The 19515-nt window shown below is 43.6% G+C and overlaps 1 protein-coding gene across 1 annotated transcript in view; it reads right to left on the bottom strand.

Moving 5' to 3' along the window:
• Positions 1–19515, bottom strand: part of LOC142578377 (apical endosomal glycoprotein-like) — a 46788-nt gene that overhangs the window by 1075 nt on the left and 26198 nt on the right. The window contains exons 10-13 of the mRNA XM_075687770.1: positions 15368–15541; positions 10151–10249; positions 7338–7492; positions 2731–2815 (exon numbers count right to left, since the gene is read on the bottom strand). Coding sequence (XP_075543885.1) covers positions 2731–2815; positions 7338–7492; positions 10151–10249; positions 15368–15541 — 513 coding nt within the window. The remainder of the gene's footprint in view (positions 1–2730; positions 2816–7337; positions 7493–10150; positions 10250–15367; positions 15542–19515) is intronic.

Raw genomic sequence — 19515 nt, 5'->3', positions numbered from 1 at the left:
CGCCCGAACAGGCACTGATAAAGCCCATGATGTGACAGCGAGCTAGTGTGTTAACTTAAAAACCGACGTCAGCGGCTGTCTTTCGCTTTGGCGTATTTTCTTCTTTTGCCGCCTCTCTTGCTAACAGTGACTATTGGTAAGGCCGTTCAGGTGCTGTAGAGGGATAATTTACTAGCGTGCTGGAAACTGTTTTTCTCTTTTGCTGTCCCTTTAAGGCGTGTGTGCGAAATCATTCAAATAGCGCATGCACTCTAAAAACTGTGTTCACGAGTGTTGCCTTGTCCCATGGGCAGCACCCCTACTTTTCGGGCTATAAGAGCTTTTATTGCGTATGACTGCGATCTCTAACTGCGCGTGCGATTGGAGAATGCGCAGTTGACAGTTCTACAATGATAACGACCACTTTGGGCACCGAGAAATATGTGACACGAGAATTTGACAGTGACAACTGTGAAGGTTTATTTACTGCACCATTCGTGTCATCTGCCGCAGCTGTAGTCCTTTTTACTAACCACAAAATGTTGGCCAAGAAGAAAACTTCATTGGTCCTCACCAACGATTTGATCTTACCTTTTAAACGTGAAGGTATTTTCATGGGGCAAGCAAACACCTTGTATACACCCATAAAGGAGCAAAAATCTGCATAATGTATAGTACAGCGAGCTAGGGCCACTTTTTCTTGGACAATTTCTACTATGCTATTCAAGAGAAACTGTGTATCCTTCCTTTAGCATTGCGCTGGAAGATAGACCAATTGTTTCAGTTAATCTTATAGTGTATTGGTTAGTGCGACTGCACGAGGTGGGAAATGTGCATAGAACTTCCTATCCAAGACGATCGCAGAAATTGTCGACAGAAAATGATTACATGGCTGTACAGCTAGCGGAATACAGTTTGGGGAGGTTGCTGTACACGTTAACGATGACGCGCGATCAATACTATAGAATAGTACGGAATTAGTGCGAGAGTTGCAAGAAATATCAAAATTTGGATTGTTGACCGTAGAATTTACGGATTATTCAACACGGAACATTACTCGGGCTTGTTGCTATTCCATATTAGATGTTTAGAACACACAGAACACACAGTATAATGGACCGTTAAAAGGCTAGCTCAAATTTGTGTACCCTCTTCAAGTTATATGTAGATATAAAATATTTCCACATTATCCTTCTAGCACACAAAAAACCTAGTAACAGTAGAAATACTGGACAATGCAATAAACCTAAACGGATGCTCTTTTAAGTGGCACTTCTAATACAACCGGCTGTTTTATGTTCTACGTTGCACCTGGAACAGTTTGTCTTAGTCTGTTTATTGTATTTTCTTTTGTGTGTGCTAGCCAGTTATTATAAATTGGACACGGCTTCCCTTCTTGGCTTCGTTACTATCATGTAACTTACAGTAAGGCATGGCAACTCTGCAGAGTTCCAGTGAACATGTGGGTAAATTCTCAAAATCTCGAATGCTGTACATATGTCAGTTATAAGGCCTGCAATGTGTCCACAAATCCAGCAGACAAACTCATACATGGTTCTTTTATCTTGGTGCTTAAGGAAAGTATGCCTTAATTGCATACGGCCTTCGCTTCTTCTTGCTCGCTTGCAATGTTTTAACTGACATTTGTCTTGCAGTGCGCTGGCATCGATAAATCTATATTAATTTCCCTTGTATTCTTTGAGAGAGATTCTTCCATGCATTCATTGAGTAAGAAAAGCAAACAGGCAGATTATTAAAGCAGGAAGTAAATGTGAACGCAGTTTTCATCGAAATTACATAGATCATCAGAAATTTTAATATAAATGCTTGTTATAGCAATATAGAATCTACATACGTATGTGCAGATTACATCGAACAGCTTGTTTTTATGTTCTACAGTAGCGTTATTGTTGCATCTCATATATTGAATACATGCCACTTGCATAGGTCTTTTAAAACTTAGTTTCTGTCTCACACAGTTGCTTAATTTTGTTTTATTATATTCTACATTATAGAATAATACAGCATGATCCATAATACAGTACATAATACAGCAAGTAGAAGCAAGTGCGTTCACATTGACAACATTTCAATTAGCAGCCTTGTACAGTGGGTACACTGTGTCATCCGTAGCCAGCGGGACAGCAGAATGTTAAGTGGTGGGATCACAGCACGTTCATCAATGGAACTCTCTCTGGACTGTGCACCAAATATTGCTTTTTGTGAAATTCGCGTTCACTTGGCAGGATGTATGCCCTAGGCTGCATGTTTGAGAATTGTATTCCAGGTGCCTTTTTTAGTTTAAGAGGCTAGGCGTGTGCGTGCGTGCGGGCGTGTGCATGTGTGCGTGCGTTTATGTGCGTGTGCGTGTGCGTATATACATGTGTGTATATGTACACACAGTGTGTGTATATATATATATATATATATATATATATATATATATATATATATATATATATATATATAAACAATCAATCACGCTATGTTTTATGTCGTCATTTCCTGTTTAGTCTCGCACACGGAATGTGCACTCTCTTTCGATAATATAGGTTGGTTTGCTGCAACTTCTATTTTGTGGGTATATACCGCTTCCACATATTGCTGTACGTACGCAGACACAAACACACATATATATATACATACCATGACGTGCAAGAAGAAGAAAGCTTCCTTTGTAAAGCGTTCTGTTACCCATGCCTGATCAAAACACATCGCAATCACAATAAATGCATAAATAAATGCACTCACATCCTTCACTTTGAGTATCTGGGTGACACATATTGTGCTCGGGCCGGTCTATGCTCACGCCAGCAGTGTTTGCCATGTACACGAACTGCGAAAAATAAACAGTGTTGCCATTGATGTATCAGATTGTATGAACATTCCATAGTGATGTCCAATAGGAAAGAAAAAAAGTTTTGCCTGAGAGATTTCTTCAAGCGATCATAATTAATAAAAAAATACATAAACAATAAAATAAATTAAATAATTGGTCATAGAAAATTGACATATTAGGATAAACACAGTATATATTTCAGTATCTCCGTGAATATGTTGTAACGGCGCAGCCAAGAGAGGCGCCAGTCAGTAGAAGACGATTTCACGTGTAGAGTTGGAATCGCCATCGACAACCATCTTCTTTATACATCCCTGTCTCTCGCATAAATATTCTAAATACATCTTTATATGTGACTTCTGCAGCGTAACAAATTGGTGAGAGACGCGGCGTAGCAACGGCAAACAACAATGGAGCTCCAAAGGGGTCGACACCTCGGACTAGACAACATGACGGACAAAACAGGACCCGACATAGCGCGGCCCATATCAACGCCTGCAACGGTTGCGGTTGTGCCGGCTAAGCGGCGGGATCAAGAAACGTTCTGCGACACCGACCACCTCGACATGGAAGACTGGATCACCACGTGCGAGCGCGTAAGTGCCCACAACAAATGGGATCCGACGATTACGTTGGCTAGCTTGGTCTTCTACCTGCAAGGCACGGCGAAGGTGTGGTATGAGAACCACGAGGAAGAGCTTAACGACTGGTACACGATGCATAAACAAGATGGGTGTCGAGAGTAATTCCACTTCTAGGCGTCAAATCGTCTTCTTTTGACTGGTGCGACTCTTGGTTGCGCCGTAACAATATTAGAGACTCTGCTAAGTGAAGTATCCATCAGGACTCAATAGCACTGCCATTGAAAAAGAAACAAAAAACTCGGTCAAAACTTAGCACCTTTAACTCACCATATATATTGACCTCTCGACAGTTGACCACGAGCGTCAAGGCCGAGCTTGGACACTCATTTATGAAAGCGACGTTTGTATACCTCGTATCTCTTACAACGTTCCGACATAGTTCCTACTGTGACACTCCTCTACACACTCAAGGTCTACACTCCTCAAGTTTGCTGTTAGATGCCGCCACAGTAGGCAACGTCCACCTATAATGCTATGAACAAAAGAGAACTTATGGTGGGATGGAATCTTTGTTTTCCACCCGTCGTGGCAGAGTTGCGGCTATGGTGTTGCGCTATTAAACCCAAGGACGCGGGATCGAGTCACGCCAGCGGCGGCCGTATTTCGATGGCGATGAAATGCAAAAACGCTCGTGCATTCATCCGGAGTGCTCACTACGGCGTGTCTCATAACGAAATCATGATTTTGGCACGTAAATCTCCAGAATTTAGTGTTTTTTTTATGTCTGTTCTCCAGCACAACAGCCCGATGCTCTAACCATTCGGCTGTACGCGTCTGTAAAGCCAAAGTCATTCTTTAACAAGTCTGATGCGCATGTCACGTGCCAGTTGCTCGTATACAGTCTACCCAGACAGCTATAGCACTTTGGGACGTCGCCTTCGAGATCAGTCCACGTTCCTAGGTCAAAAGTTCATATTTCCGAAATGGTTGTAGTCTACCTATAATGCTATCGTAATAAAATAGGAAGATGGCCTAGGTAAATCCTTATCACAGCATACTGAAGAGTGTCAGTTCTGTGAAGTAAAAGTAGATGACTACCCTTTGAAACAGGAAGAAAAGGGAAGTTCTCTCAGGTATTTTAATTGCGACGTCAGCGAAAATAAGGTTTCACACTATAGACACGTGTACTCATTTCTCCTTTTTCAGGGAACTGCATTTGACCCTGCTAATAACTTAGTTTTCACTCAACGCAAGACGGTGCCTGTTTGATTTTGGAACTGACACGAATGTTATCGTTGATTCTACCTGTTGTGTATGTTTTGTGCCGAACTTTATGTAATCAGATTTTATGAGCGACACGAATAGTGTAGCACGTTCTGTAAGGCACGCGGGCGCCAGCGATTACGCTGGAGCCTTCGACGACTGATGCATAAAAGCGGATGACCTTGACCCACCGATCATATTTCGACGATCGCTGACTGTGCTCGCCGCTATTGTAGTGCGTCGAGTGGCACTCTTTTTTTTTTGATGGACACAAGTTCGCCCAATGAAGAGGCAACGTTCTGAAGTCACGCTTTTGAGAGTGTGGTATTCTACGCGGTCATGACAACGTGACGCTATATACACTGTAATTTTCCACCATTGACCACGTCTATTCACTTCCCTGTCTAGGTATTATTTTCTATGTGTAAAACTGCTATGGAAGTTACACATAGATCAGGCAGGTCGATGCCAGAAAGGATTTAACAGACCACTGCATGACTTGATGATGGTAAAATTTCAAAGCGTTCCTACAAAATATTTTACGCATTAAAGTTAATTTAGCCACTGTTCAATAAATACAATAAAACAAATAAAACAATGTTGCCGTAAGACATTATTCGTAAACAGAGCCCAAAATTTCGTATTGCGCCGTGGCATTGTCGTTGTAGTAAGAGATTACACAGCTCATTATAGGGTGGGCAATAAGCGGAAAGAATTCTCTGCAGTTCTTTTCTCATATCACTCTGATATAGCTGATACAACTAATTACAGGGGAAAGCTGGATGAAAGAGTAGCAACCGCAATGGAGCAATCATGAAGCAATTATCAATGTGGCCAGAGCAAATATTTTCGGAATAGATAAAACTATTGTTACACTACATTACAAATATTGAAACATCATAGAAATAGGCCTCTGCATACGTTGCCATACATACGGACTGTATGTAAATTTCATTCTACGCGTATTACAAAACATTGCGATGGCTCTTTAAAAATTTTGTGTGCAAGACAACATGCATTTGCAGACACTTTAACTAGATGGTACCACTGAATCGGGGGAACTCGGTATCAGGCGTTTATTATCGCACCCAGCCGGCGGCGCTTCTACTACTGATTCCTACAGGGAACTCAACATTAGCCGTGCTCGGCATGACAAGGACAGCTTCGTTATATAAAGGCATTTTCTTTTCATCTCATGATACAATCTAGTTTTGTGCTGTTATCAAATTTCGTTCGAGTTTAAGTAGGGCCAGGCGTCTTAACGGGTGTCATGAATCGAATCAATGTATCGTGTCGGCTACGGTATGTTTGCGAGTCTATGCATAGTGCAATGAAGAGCTTTTTCTCTAGAGGTAATTCTACTCTCTATTGTCGTTATTTACCAACAGACCGCGTTGGAGCGTGGTAACTGCAGAATGAATGTCCAGCATCATCAAAAATTCTGGAGAAGTGTTAGGCTCGTATAAACATTGCGGCGGCAGAAGGTCAACGTCGGTCGTGCTGATATGGCGTTTTTTCTTAAACTCATTTGGTGAGGTAAAAACATATCCTGCGGTGTCTTATTCTGCAATTGTAGTCCGCGTGCTTGTTACGGAACCACGTGTCGTGATCTCTAGTGAGACTGGATTTCGCGCTTTAGGAATGCCATCAGTACACCGTCTTAGCTTAATATGCGCAGGCAATCGCGTAGTCTTGATTTACCTATAGCAAAAAAATATACGGACGAATTTACTGATCGATTGAACAAGGATGTAGGACGATCTTGCGTGAGAAGTTACAAAAATAAGAGTCATAATATCCATCGAAAGGCGCACCACTGACCGCAAGAGAAATGTAGGATATAATTACACAATGTGAAGCTCGTATCAAAAGTAACCTACAGCGCGAAGGACAAGGACTGCGAGAGACGACATACACAACGCTGTGTATGTCATCTCTCTCAGTCCTTGTCCTTCGCGCTGTACGTTACTTTTGATCATTAATTACCAACTAGACCAGGCAACCACCCTAGAAGCTCGTATAGTTCGTAATGGGCCGTAATGGTTTATGTACTCGAGGTCGCAAAGGTTGCGGTACACCTCATGGCAGTGATGCTCTCCGCTATCCCTCTTTATGCTCACCATGACAACCGGCCCAGATCACGTGACCTCCAAAACTGGGCGCGCGCGCGGAACGTGTGCACATCCGCGCAGTTTCGGCGCACTCGCCGGCCTGTTCGACGCGAGAGCGGCGCATCTGCCGTCGGAACTGGGACAACAATGTGGCGGCGCCGACAGCGAAGGCCTCAATGCGCCTCGGGAGTCCGCGTAATTACTAGCACAGGTGAAATGTAATAGTAAAGCAGCATAAAACTGCCCAAAAGTCATTGCTGCTACCACAAGCGAGAGAACGCCAGGATAGGGAAGAACACTGCAAAAAATGATAATAAATTAGCAATACTTTAGGGCACCCATAAAAATTTGAAATTCCATAACGCTAAAAAGAGTCTTATTTTCATTTTATTTTCGTTTACCATGTGAGTTACCAAAGAATGACAATACCAGGAATCGTCAAATCAAATATAGTTGTGCTGATTTGGCAGCAGGACCGTCCTATCGTTATTTAACATATGTTAGGCGATAAGAGTGCAGAAAATTTTACTGTCTGAACAGGGGGTTCTAGGCGAAGCTCACCTGAACTCCAGTTTTCCAGTTTCCAGTTTTTACTGAAAGCTTGACCCATTTCCCGGAGGCTTCCGCTGCGGAGATTGTTGCCAGAACTCTGAAAGCGCGCCGTCTGGTCCGGTCCACCGGACGATGTTGAAGTCCGAAAGTCAGTTGCGCACTCCCTGTAAATCATCATCATCATAATCATCATCAGCCTGGTTACCCCACTGCAGGGCAAATGCCTCTCCTATACTTCTCCAGATACCCTGGTCATGTACTAAATGTGGCCATGTGGTCCCTGCAAACGTCTTAATCTCATCCGCCCACCTAACTTTCTGCCGCCCCCTGCTACGCTTCCCTTCCCTTGGAATCCAGTCCGTAACCCTTAATGACCATCGGTTATCTTCCCTCCTCATTACATGTCCTGCCCATGCCCACTTCCTTTTCTTGATTTCAACTGAGATGTCATTAACTTGCGTCTGTTCCCTCATCCAATCTGCTCTTTTCTTATCCCTTAACGTTATACTAATCATTCTTCTTTACATAGCTCGTTGCGTCGTACTCAATTTAAGTAGAACCCTTTTCGTAAGCCTCCAGGTTTTTGCCCCGTAGGTGAGTACTGGTAAGACACAGCTGTTATACGCTTTTCTCTTGAGGGATAATCGCAACCTGCTGTTTATTATTTGAGAATGCCTGCCAAACGCACCCCAGTCCATTCTTATTCTTCTGATTATTTCAGTCTCATGATCTGGATCCGCGGTCACTACCTGCCCTAAGTAGATGTACTCCCTTACGATTTCCAGTGTCTCGCTAGCTATCGTAAACTAATGTTCTCTTCCGAGACTGTTAAACATTACTTTCGTTTCCTGGAGATTAATTTTTAGACCGACCCATCTGCTTTGCCTCACCAGGTCAGTGAGCATCCATTGCAATTGGTCCCCTGAGTTACTATAAGCAAGGCAATATCATTAGCGAATCGCAAGGTTCTAAGGTACTTTCTATGAACTCTTATCCCCAATTCTTCTCAATCCACGTCTCTGAATGCCTCCTGCACACACGCTGTGAATAGCATTCGAGAGATCGTATCTCCTTGCCTGATGCCTTTCTTCATTGGGATTTTGTTGCTTTCTTTATTGATCGGCTTTTCCTCATTGATCAACTCTTCTCAACTCATTGATCGGCTTCTTATGTACCAGTTTCTTCCATTCCCTCTTCATGTCTAGACTAATTCGAGTTCTTGCCATCCTATGGTCACTACAGTGCACCTTCCCGAACGCGTCCACATCTTGTATGATGCCAGGGTTAGCGCAGAGTATAACGTCTATTTCATTTCTAGTCTCGCCATTCGGGCTCTTCCACGTCCACTTTCGTCTATCCCGCTTGCGGAAGAAGGTATTCATTATCCGCATATAAGATTCTATTCTGCAAACTCTACTAATAGCTCTCCCCTGCTATTCCTAGAGCCTATGCCCTATTCCCGCACTGACTTGTCTGTAGCCTGCTTCTTGCCTACCCTGGCATTGAAGTCGCCCATCAGTATAGTGTATTTTGTTTTGACTTTACCCATCGCTGATTCCACGTCTTCATAGAAGCTTTCGACTTCCTGGTCATCATATGTTAATAGGGGCGTGAAAAACGAGATTTGCAGTCTCTGTTATCAAGATGTCAAGTTACCATCGGTTTTTTACTGTGACTGGATATCAAGGCATTTTCGCTAAAGAGACCTTTGCGCCCAAGATGAAATCTCACCGCAGAAATAAACTGTTCTTATGTTCAACATGGTTTCAAAACGTATTAATAAAACGACGTAATAAGAAATATAGGGAGTCAGATTTAGGTATCTGTAGCTTTACCTAAAGGTGTATCGAATGGCAAGTCTAGGTAGCGAGTGCGGAGCTACTACGCTTGAGTAATTTCGCGTGCGAAACACTCTCAAAGAATATTTAGTTATAAACGTTTTGTATGAACTAAACTTCAGTTCACAAAAGATAAAGACATCGGAAACACCTCAAGGAATAGACGGTATTGATTCGTTTGGCGCTAAGGTTTTCAAGTGCTTTCGTCATATATGACTCCAACGAGTAGTACACATAAACGTACTACGGCCTACTACTTTTGCTGTATCACGTCAATTGCTATTAACCTATGCCAGAAACGCACTCCGGCATAAAAAGAAATGCTTCGGAAGGTAGTGGCAATCTTCAAGTGCTGGTATCGGAAATTTCTGTGCCTTCTTACGCAGTCGTTGCTCGAAAACTAACGAACACAATGCATTGTCATGACATACTGAACTGAATGAAATTGAATTGAAAAGGTGTGAAGCGCAGTTGTGCCCGTTTGTGACTTAATAATTGTGCTCCTCTCGTTCATATCCAATTACGAATTAACCTCATTGATGTCTAAAGTATACCATTAGGCATCGTGCGTTCTACAATTCTCTGAAGGTTTTTCAGAAGCAATTCCGGGTTCTTGCATCTTGCGCCGGCTTAAAACAGCAGCAATTAATAAATTCGCTTGAAACATATTTCAACTTATACGGAAATGGAGCACTAAAACTTTCGAGTGGCGTGAAAGCGTTTGGGACACTAAAAATTAGAAGTTACCATGAGGCGTTGTAAGCTTGAGGAACCGCAGTTGAAGCTATACATATATATGCGTGGCAAGCGCCAGCAAGCAAGCTACGTCAGATCACTCAGGCACGTTTTTACGAATTTTGGCTATATCGTATGGTTTTTCGCAAATTCTGATGCACAAGTTCAAAAGCTGTTAGTGGCATTGTACTATGCAATATTCCCTTTGGGAGCAAACTGGTGCTCGTCGAATCTCATGCATATACTCACGTTTGGCGGGAATGTAGGCATAAAAACTTATGACGCAGGAGTGTGCAATTTCACCCATCTTCGGCGTAACCAAAGCCGTCATGGTGCCTTCTGGCGCCTCTGCGATATTATAGAACAAGTACACATGTTGTGTTAATAAATGCCCTAACAGCGAGTATTTTTCGTGAATTTGGCGAGCAAATTTACTAAACAATACACTAGTATTAATCTCTTAAGCTCAACGTTGTGCATTGGGCTCAACGTACGCTGAACCTGTTTTGCAGCGACATCCTATAGAAGACTAGGAAGGGAGCAAGGGAAGGGAATTGGGGAAGGGGGCAAATAGCGAGCATTTGAAGCTTATAAACCTACAATTGGTGACGCAAAATATACGTGATTATGTTGAACAAGATAAAGGAAAACAGTTGTTCTAAAGTAGGCTTCAACAGTCTCTCACATGAATTTTTCATGCTAATCCCCTCGCGGAAATGAAATGAGAAATTTGTAGACATTGTGCACACTTAAATCGTTGTATTGTGTGGCGCCATGCTCGTTTATTCTTGGCTAAATTATCACTAACGCCTAATGGAATTGTTTTCTATATTTGTACATTCACTGTAATAAGAACCGTCCGCCTATAAAGACCCGAGTTATTAAAAAAAAAGACGGAATACTATACGCGAGTAAGACCAAGTGCCTATTGCTCAGGCTCTTGTGAAGAAACCGCCAATAATGTCCGAGTCATCGGCGTTCAATTAGTAAATAAAAGTAACTAGCTAGCTTTTCAATCGCTTTTCTAACTCACATGATCTTACCGATGGTGGTGTTAGATAATCGTAGGACACGTAATTGAAACGTTTCGAACAAGGCACATACCGCGCGTTGAATTTCTCCGGCATACTGAGAAATTCCGCGAAAAAAAAAGTGACTACGCATACGTGTGATATCAGCGCCATCAAACAGTGTCACTTGAAAATCATGTCGTTAATTTGTTAATTAACCCAGCGGCGGTGCACACACACCTGCTTTCGATGACATGCGAACACCTCCCGGCGATTATTGTGCATCAAGACCGTTTTTTATTGCTTTTGGCACACAATTAAGATTTCTTTGTTTGTCTTTGTTTTTTTTGTTTGCGCATGTTGTTGCTCTATATTGCTCCATAAATTCGCTGAAGTTTATTTCCTGTATAATTGTACATTTTTGGCATCCTATTAGAATCTCAAATGCTTTCGTGTACTTAGACGTTGCTGTACATTGTACTATACATTTGAAGGACCGAATGACCATGGACATTGCTACCATGGATTTTCACAGTGACCAACGCTGTTGTAATGCGCAAAATTGTGCATATGTGTGTGATCTGCTGTCAAACGTGGCGTTCGTGGGGGCTGAGACCTTTCTCAGGCTTTATGCCTTTAGTCTCAGTTTACCCTCGTTTGAATGAACGAAAAATAAAATTCAATTCAATTGAAATGAACAGCTTGTTTTGACTCTGAGGCTATTTGACGGGGCTTCCACTAATGAGTGCACGCGGTGTGCAGTCACGTGGTATCCTTTCATGTTTTGCGCGCTTTCTCTGTCCTCCAGATAAATTAAACCCGCAATGCGCGCCCCTGCTGGAAACACCTCATTTTCGACCTGTCTGGGGATTCTTCGTATTGACACAATTAACACCTTGACAATTATAAGAACAATTGAGAAGTTAGCTGATATTCTTTTTCCATTAGGTAATTCGGTGATTAGGGCCAGAAAATTACTCGCGGTTTCTGAGCTAGACTCTAAGTGACATACCCTTGTTCTTATTCAGGTAGAGTGACCCATGCTTCTTTTGATTCTAACTGAGTGCTCTGGAAATCCTGTACACTGTTCTTATAGATCAATCCATTTGGTATCTGGGAATCTGAAAAGTTACATGTGTTTCTTATGTGGTTCATTTTTTTTTTCTGAGAAAGCACGCTTTCTGAATATATAAGTATAAGAATATATATGTTATGCTTCTTTTTCTCTGAGAAGTGTTCTGTAGCGCAGCCTGCTTAGCACATCCAAGCAGCTACCAGTGAATATTTCAACCAGTTAATATTGCTACAATATTTTTTCACTGCACAGGACCTCCATTATTCCAACTCGGGTTGTTTAATTTTTCAGTGTACATTCAATCCCGACCGAAGGTTCTGGTTGGTTCCCATGCATTTTTATGGGCCCAAACGTTCGTTATTTTCACCCTAAATTTGGGACTCGACGAAGAATTCGGACTTCCCCAGTAAGCACGCCTGCGCCTCGTCCCTGTTGTGACCCCAGTAACTATCCCTTTAGTGGCAGCGTCTGTCACGGATGAGCTTAGCCAACAGTGAACGCATTGTACACACGTTAATTGCTGTTTAAAATCCGTATTTTTGGCCCGTCCTCCAAAAATTTCCAAGCAGTAACGGTAGTCCATTACTAAAGTATTACTGCGTAACAGAAAAGACATGGGTGTAAGAGAAGAACACATACCGAGCGCCAACTTTCAACTAAATTAATGAATGTGAAGCAGTATAGACTGCGCATGCGCTTACATGAACACGAACTGCGCATTCGTGCAACATAATTATGCGCAGTTTGTTTAAATGTAAGCGCATGCGCAGTCCATACTGCTTCGCATGTATCAAACCGATTCAGTGGTACAATAAATTTAGTCTGAAGTTTGCGCTTGGTTTGTCTTCTTCCCTTATGTCCGTGTCTTTTTTGTCGCGTAATAATACTTGAGTAATGGATTACCAACTTGCCCGGAATGCTGCTCCCCATAACGGTAGCTCACAATGTGTTATTGAGGTATTTACCCCACTCTAACGCGTGCCTTTTGCTTTTCAGGAAAATTAGGTCAAAAACTGTCTGCACGGTGCAGTGGGATAGGAATCCAAAGGCGCCTTTGTAGCGTTTGTACGCTATGCCGCATTATAGGACTATGCTGTGGCAAAGCATGCCTTAAAACCACGCGGAGAAGTTAACATCGGAAAACTTGCAACCATGATAAAAAAAATTGGGTGCTATTTAGATTTCTACTTTGTTTAGAAACATTAATGTCATTTCTACCTTAGGTTTCTGCTTTCGACACATAGAAAGTGGGCGCGCGTTTGATTCAGGAGCGTGGTAGACTCGAGCAAATACTGTCAAATAAATTAGCGGTGCGCTGTGCCGTTGTTTGTGCATATTGTTCAAATGAACTCGCCGAATTATTCATTAAGTTCTGTCGGCCCCTTCAGGGTAGAATCAAGGACAGTAGGCCTATGCGGGACAGTGGGTCAATATAGCGTCACATAATCGCTCTGTTACAGTGCTATCGCTTTTCAGTTTGTTTTTTTTTCAGTGGGGATCGAAGCAGCGCTCCCAAACGTTGCCACCAGAATCAACAATCTGCCAACAAGCGGCCGACTAGGCAGGAAGAAGATCGAACGAGCGGGATTCTTACAATAAACCTATGTTGTTTAGGTTGTCAGATTGGCGGAGGTTGTAAGGTAGCCGGAAAAGCACTGGGTTGACCTCCTCTGGCAGTTGCTACATGTTTTGTTTGCGATGGGGATGCAACGAGTTCGTCTGGCGATAACATCGTCCTCGCGCACCGTACGCTGCGTGTACGAGTGAAACCGTAAGACGGTGAGCCGACGATGGCGGCTCAATCTGCCGTGCGCAAGGAAGGAAAGCAGGGGCGTAGCGCGTCTTCTTTCCAAAGGGTGGGGGGGGGGGCCGCCGTCCTACTCCGACAGCTGTGGCGTATGGCGCGGCCGCGTTGGGATGAATGCGATCTGCAATGCGGACAGTGTAGGCATCTAGGCGCACCGAAGACCGATAGCTTCGTGTGCGCAATGTGATTGCACGTCACTCGCGTTTTCGAAGCGGAAAGTCATTGTAACTTTTTTTGATCGCAGCGATCTCATCTGGGCTTCCGAGGGGGCCCAGGGTGGCCTGAGCTGGGGGAGAGCTAGGGGCTACGCTTGTCCGCGGCGTCAGCTGCTGTGGTCAATCTGCAGTACCAGCGCATGTGATGTGTATTACCGCGCCTGCAAGGGGCGATGGAGATCCGCTAAGAGTAAGGCTCGATCTGACGGTCCCTTGGCTGACGCTCCCTGAGGGCCGCTCTCTTCGCTGGTCGAACGAAAGTGTGAGAAAAAAAATTGTAGTGCTCCGCCAGACAGGCTGTACACCAACGATGGCTACGCTATGGCACCAGAGTAGCGTACGTCGTGAATATGGAAATAAAGCGTGCTACTGACAGTGTTCTCTTCTAATATATACCGCGTACGTATAGCCATAACCATAAGGAATAAAGGGAAAATGAGACATCCACCCGTTCGTAGCAATTGCTACAAAGGAAACCCATACGGGTCTCATTTTCCCTTTATTCATTACTTCTCTCCACCTTGCGGGTTTCCGCAGAACTACTACGTCAAACTCTTGCCTTTGCTTCGTGTTGTCGACAAATTCGACTTCGCTCTGCCATCTGCTAGCCGCCTGGTTAGCTCAGATGGTAGAGCGGCTGCCCCGGAAAGGCGGTGGTCCCGGGTTCGAGTCCCGGACCAGGACGAATTTTTCTTCAACTATGAGGCTTTTCTTTCGAGGAACCCGTATGGGTTTCCTTTGTAGCAATTGCTACGAACGGGTGGATGTCTCATTTTCCCTTTATTCATTACTTCTCTCCACCTTGCGGGTTTCCGCAGAACTACTACGTCAGCCATAACCATAATACGCCATAAGCAAAATAACCATAACCATAATATAACCATAATACGAAATATTGACACGCAAAATGAAAATACGCATAGAGCTGCGCTCAAATTTAGAGTTAGGGAGTATCGTAATCGTGGGAGAATTTTTTTCATTGATTTAACTCAAAATTAGCAATTATGATTACCGAGAATGCTTTGAAATTATGCAATCAGCCACTAAAAATGAAACATGAAATCAGCCACTAGCGTTGGTCGGCCAACTGCTTTCGATGTAACGACACTGCGGAAGCGAGGCCAGGTGATTTTTCACTGTGTTTGACACAAGCTTGCAAATTCTCTGTTGTATGCAGTACAGCAATATTTGGCTCACACATTCATACCAGCCTTTACTTCAGATTTCTTACGACTATAAAAAGTTTTTCAGGGGATCTCTTTAAACAGGTAGACGATGATTAGATGAGATGGATGACGACTATTCTTGGGGGACAAGACGAGCCAATTGAGTGGAAATTTTTCTTAAAGTGTAGCTTACCTCGATTAAGCAGCGCATACGCAGCGTAGGCTCCTTGGTCGCTTAACTGGCTGTCCGTGGTCGGGAAGGCCTTATTTTTCTTGCCGTCTTGCACCGCCGTCCAGTTCCAGCCGTATCGCGCGCTCGAGTCCTTATTCTCAAGGCCGCACAAGTCCGTGGTGAAATCACAGAACCCTGCGTGAAATATAATGGTAAGTGGAGTGTCCAGGCTCCTGAAATAGACCCACTAAAGGTAAATATAGCATCAAATAAACCAATACGCTAGCCCGGCCGAAAGCTAACATATCAAATGGGCAACATTGACGAGAGTGTAGGCTTGGTTTGATAGAAGGAAGGACCGAAGGAAAGTGTATTATGCAAAAAGAATATGAATCAAAAAAGCATCCGGTTGGCTACCTTACGCTGGGGAAGGAGAACAGGGGAATTGAATGACGAAATTAAAAATACATTCCCAAAAGCCAGTCGCCATCAGGAGGCCCAAAAGGGCCTGGTCTGATTCGTGGACCGTCGAGCGATGGGGAAGGTTCTCGTGTAGCGCCTACGCGGATAGTGGATGATGGTCCAGTCGTTGCAATACCATGGCAGAGTACCTGTCCATCTAAATGAAGTCGAGGTCTGCGGCAGAATACTTCGTCCATGTTCCCTTCGCCAGCGCACACGTCGCAGGCAGTAGCAGTACTGTCAGTCATTCCAGTTAGTGTTGTTGAAGCCTTGCGAAGGCGAGTCCTATCCACAGTCGACACAGCAGCAATGCCCCCGGTCAGCGAATTCTGGGTCGAGTTGCAGCGGATGATTTTGATCCTGTAGTTTCGTACGCCTTATATATCTGGTGTTCCACTAACTTAACGAGAATGTGCGTGCTAGGTTGCGAAGCCACCTCGCAGTGTCTCTCTTAGAGGGAGGAAAGGCAACCCGCTTGTCATTATGTAACGCTCGAGCCAATGACGCATGTCTGCGTCATCAGTTCCACTGATGCCGCACTAGGAGGAAATTTTGTGTTTTATTTTTGTTGTGTTTTTACTTGCGCAATGGAGTTCCACAATTTCTGCAACAAGAACTCAAGTCCAGAGCGCAGATACACGAGCTCTGCAGCTGTATGCCATCGCAATATGTGATATCTAGAATTGTAACGTTATTACTTTTGTCGTTATAACCACACCGCCGCCATGAATCATCTGTATAGTAGAAACATAAGTGTGCGTGTGGGAAATGAAGTTATCGTACAATAGGAATAATCAAAGCTGTTTTAGTTCAAATAATGGGAGGCAAGACTTTCTGAAGTTCTAGAATTTATAGGTGCACTTGACGACCGCTCTAAAATTATCGAAGAAGCATGCGTGATCGCTTGCTTCACCTGTTATTCACCAACCATGTATGCAGGCCGCTGTACTGAATGTTATGTGAGGCCTTTCCACGGGGAGAATAGCGAGATTATGGAAAGGTGTCCGGGGCTAGGTTCCGGTCGTGTGCACGCATTGTCTCAACGACAACGTGCCTGGGGATTCCACAGTCTTTAGCGAGGGCAATAGATTTAGCCGGTGATATGGCTGCGCTCTAAGACAAGGCATATCCTAAACGTCTGGGAATCGAAACTCCGAATCGTGTGCTTTTTGGTTTAGCAAGTGTCAGGCAAGACTGGTAGCCCAAATGAATTCCACAAATATTACTATGCGTTGTATAATTGTAAAATACAGTGTATGTGCGCCTCTAGGTCTTTCCTACAGGAACCTGAAGAGATGGCCAATCGCAGCGAGACCCTTTTTTATGTATTTATCGAAACTGTCTAAGAGATCCCTCTCAGTCAGAACGTGAGACAACTGCTGGATGGTATGAGCAGCCTGGTTATCAATATCTCCTATGCAGACGTTGGGTATTAGGTAAATTCTACCAACGAGCACTTTTGCGTGGTATGCTCCTTTCGAAAAAATGACTCCATATCAACATGACTGCCTTCTTAGGCCATGCGCTTGAGTGAACCTGTGTGACAAGTCATGTTGAAATAAAACTTTGTGTTCGTAGATGGAGCGTGAAGTGGTGTTTTGAATAGCTGTCCACGAGCTCAACGATGGCTGATTAAAAGGCGTTGGCTCAGTGCTGCGCTACTGTTATGCTAGCACGACGGGTGATCCTCAGTGAGCACCATAAAACGATCTCCTTGGTAAGCAGCCACAAATACAAAGATAAAACCTGCCACCAATTTTTAATTTAACGCCTTAATGTTGCTTCGGCGGGAGACGTTATTGTAACTCCATTTAAGATCAGAAGCAAGATGAACAGATAATCACTTACACGCTTCCTGCTGTTCGACGTATGTCACCATGTCAGCAACGTTGCTTATGTATGACCGTTCATGCATAAATCCTGTCTTTCATCTGGACAGACTTCGTAATGGTCAAGATACCATACCAAGAATCAGGAGGAAGAGGATGTTGATGGCTGCTGGTAATAGCCGGCAATGGTGCCGCGTCGCCAGAGTTTAAGAAACCTAAAATCTACGGGTGTAAAGTTCAGTGCATCGTAATTCAACGCGCATTGCTGGACGGGTGAACAAGCTGACGTTCACAACGATACTTAACACTACGATGAGCATGACTGAACTCGTAGCGTGGCTGTAAGCAATCCAGTACACTATGCCACAACGGCCCGCCCACCCCCACAATACAATACCCTGAACTGAGATTCTAACGTTACCAGTCATAATCTAAATCCACACCACTGATGAACTTCAATACGGATTGGAAGATTTCCAGCCTGAAGGTCCAGGGTCTTTGTAGAAACGCGTCGACTATTTTGGCGTGTTGGGGACGTCGACGCTGATGTGTTTCAAACATGACATTACTTTCTTTAGCGAGTCTATGACACTGCCAGAAATAATGTCCCACATCTCGAGTCTTCTAGGTCACATAAGAATAGGTCTTCGGCATAGGCATAGGTTCTAGGCCTAAGCATAGCTAAATAATTTAAGATGGTCATACGCTCTCTCCAAGTTTCCAAGAACCAACCAATCTTATCCCGCTACAGTAGAGAGATTGCTGTGTATGAAGGGAATTGTCAGCGAACAGTACCGATTTACGTATGCCCACGGTGCTTCAGGTCAAAGCCTTCGTTAATGAAATTCCATGCCTAGAATACGGAGTTTGAGTCATGAAAGCATCTTACTACAGTTAGAGCATCATCTTTATTACTTTTCCTACGCTAATGGCAAGCACTATCGTACGGTGTGAAGCGATTTCTGGAACTGAAGTAAGCAACATGACACCTATTGCTGTAGCACCATACGAGCCTGCTATGAGTCATTGTACAGGAGCAGGAGTGCCGCTTGAACGTGTGAACATCCGACCATACTCCACTTTCGCGTGACACCCGCCTTTTCTACGGACGAACTAGACGCTGCGTTTGCCTTGAGTAGACGTACCTCAACACTACGATCTAATGTCATTACATACCGCGCTTTGTGCAATGTTGCTTTCGTTAGGAGATAACTTAAATGCTATGAGGGGTGCTACATGCCGCATTTAAATTCCGTAAGCATCTATCCGAAATCCAAATTCTCTAACGAGGAGGTCACCAATCGCTGTTCATTGATAACCAAGTACATTACACTGGTAAACGCAATTTAGAGCTCAACCATAAACGTTTTAGACATCTCAGTGTCAAACCAAATAGTAGACTAAACAAATTGAAAGCGTCTGGCTTTACAAAAGTGTCCTTGCTAGTGCGTGTGCCAACAATTCCTAAAGGGTTGCGTGACCTTAATTTTCTATCTTCCTTGAAAGTTTAACAAGCATTAATTAGTGCTTAAAAGGGATGATAAAGTATTGCTAGATTGAGCGCTTTCGTAAAAATCGAAATTTTTTACAGAAAGTAAACATGGAAGAACACTACGGGGCAAGAACTTCTGTTCGTTGTTTAAGCTTTCGTTCATTACACCAACATCGTATTTTTTTAATGATTGACGAAGACCAATAATTTGGAACCTAATAGACTTACTATTACAGAAATTGCTGTACTCTGTACCTCAGGTATTTTCAATAGTTAGTTAAGGCGCCAGCAAGCCAGGCCATCAGGCTGGCAAACATCTGCAGCTTCCAATAAATGCAGCACTTCTCTCTCTCTCTCTCTCTGTGCGTGTGTGTGTCTGAGTATTG

The sequence above is a fragment of the Dermacentor variabilis genome, chromosome 4 (assembly GCF_050947875.1).
Source record: "Dermacentor variabilis isolate Ectoservices chromosome 4, ASM5094787v1, whole genome shotgun sequence".
In the NCBI taxonomy this organism is placed as follows: domain Eukaryota; kingdom Metazoa; phylum Arthropoda; class Arachnida; order Ixodida; family Ixodidae; genus Dermacentor; species Dermacentor variabilis.
This window is presented reverse-complemented; position numbering and strand designations above follow the sequence as displayed.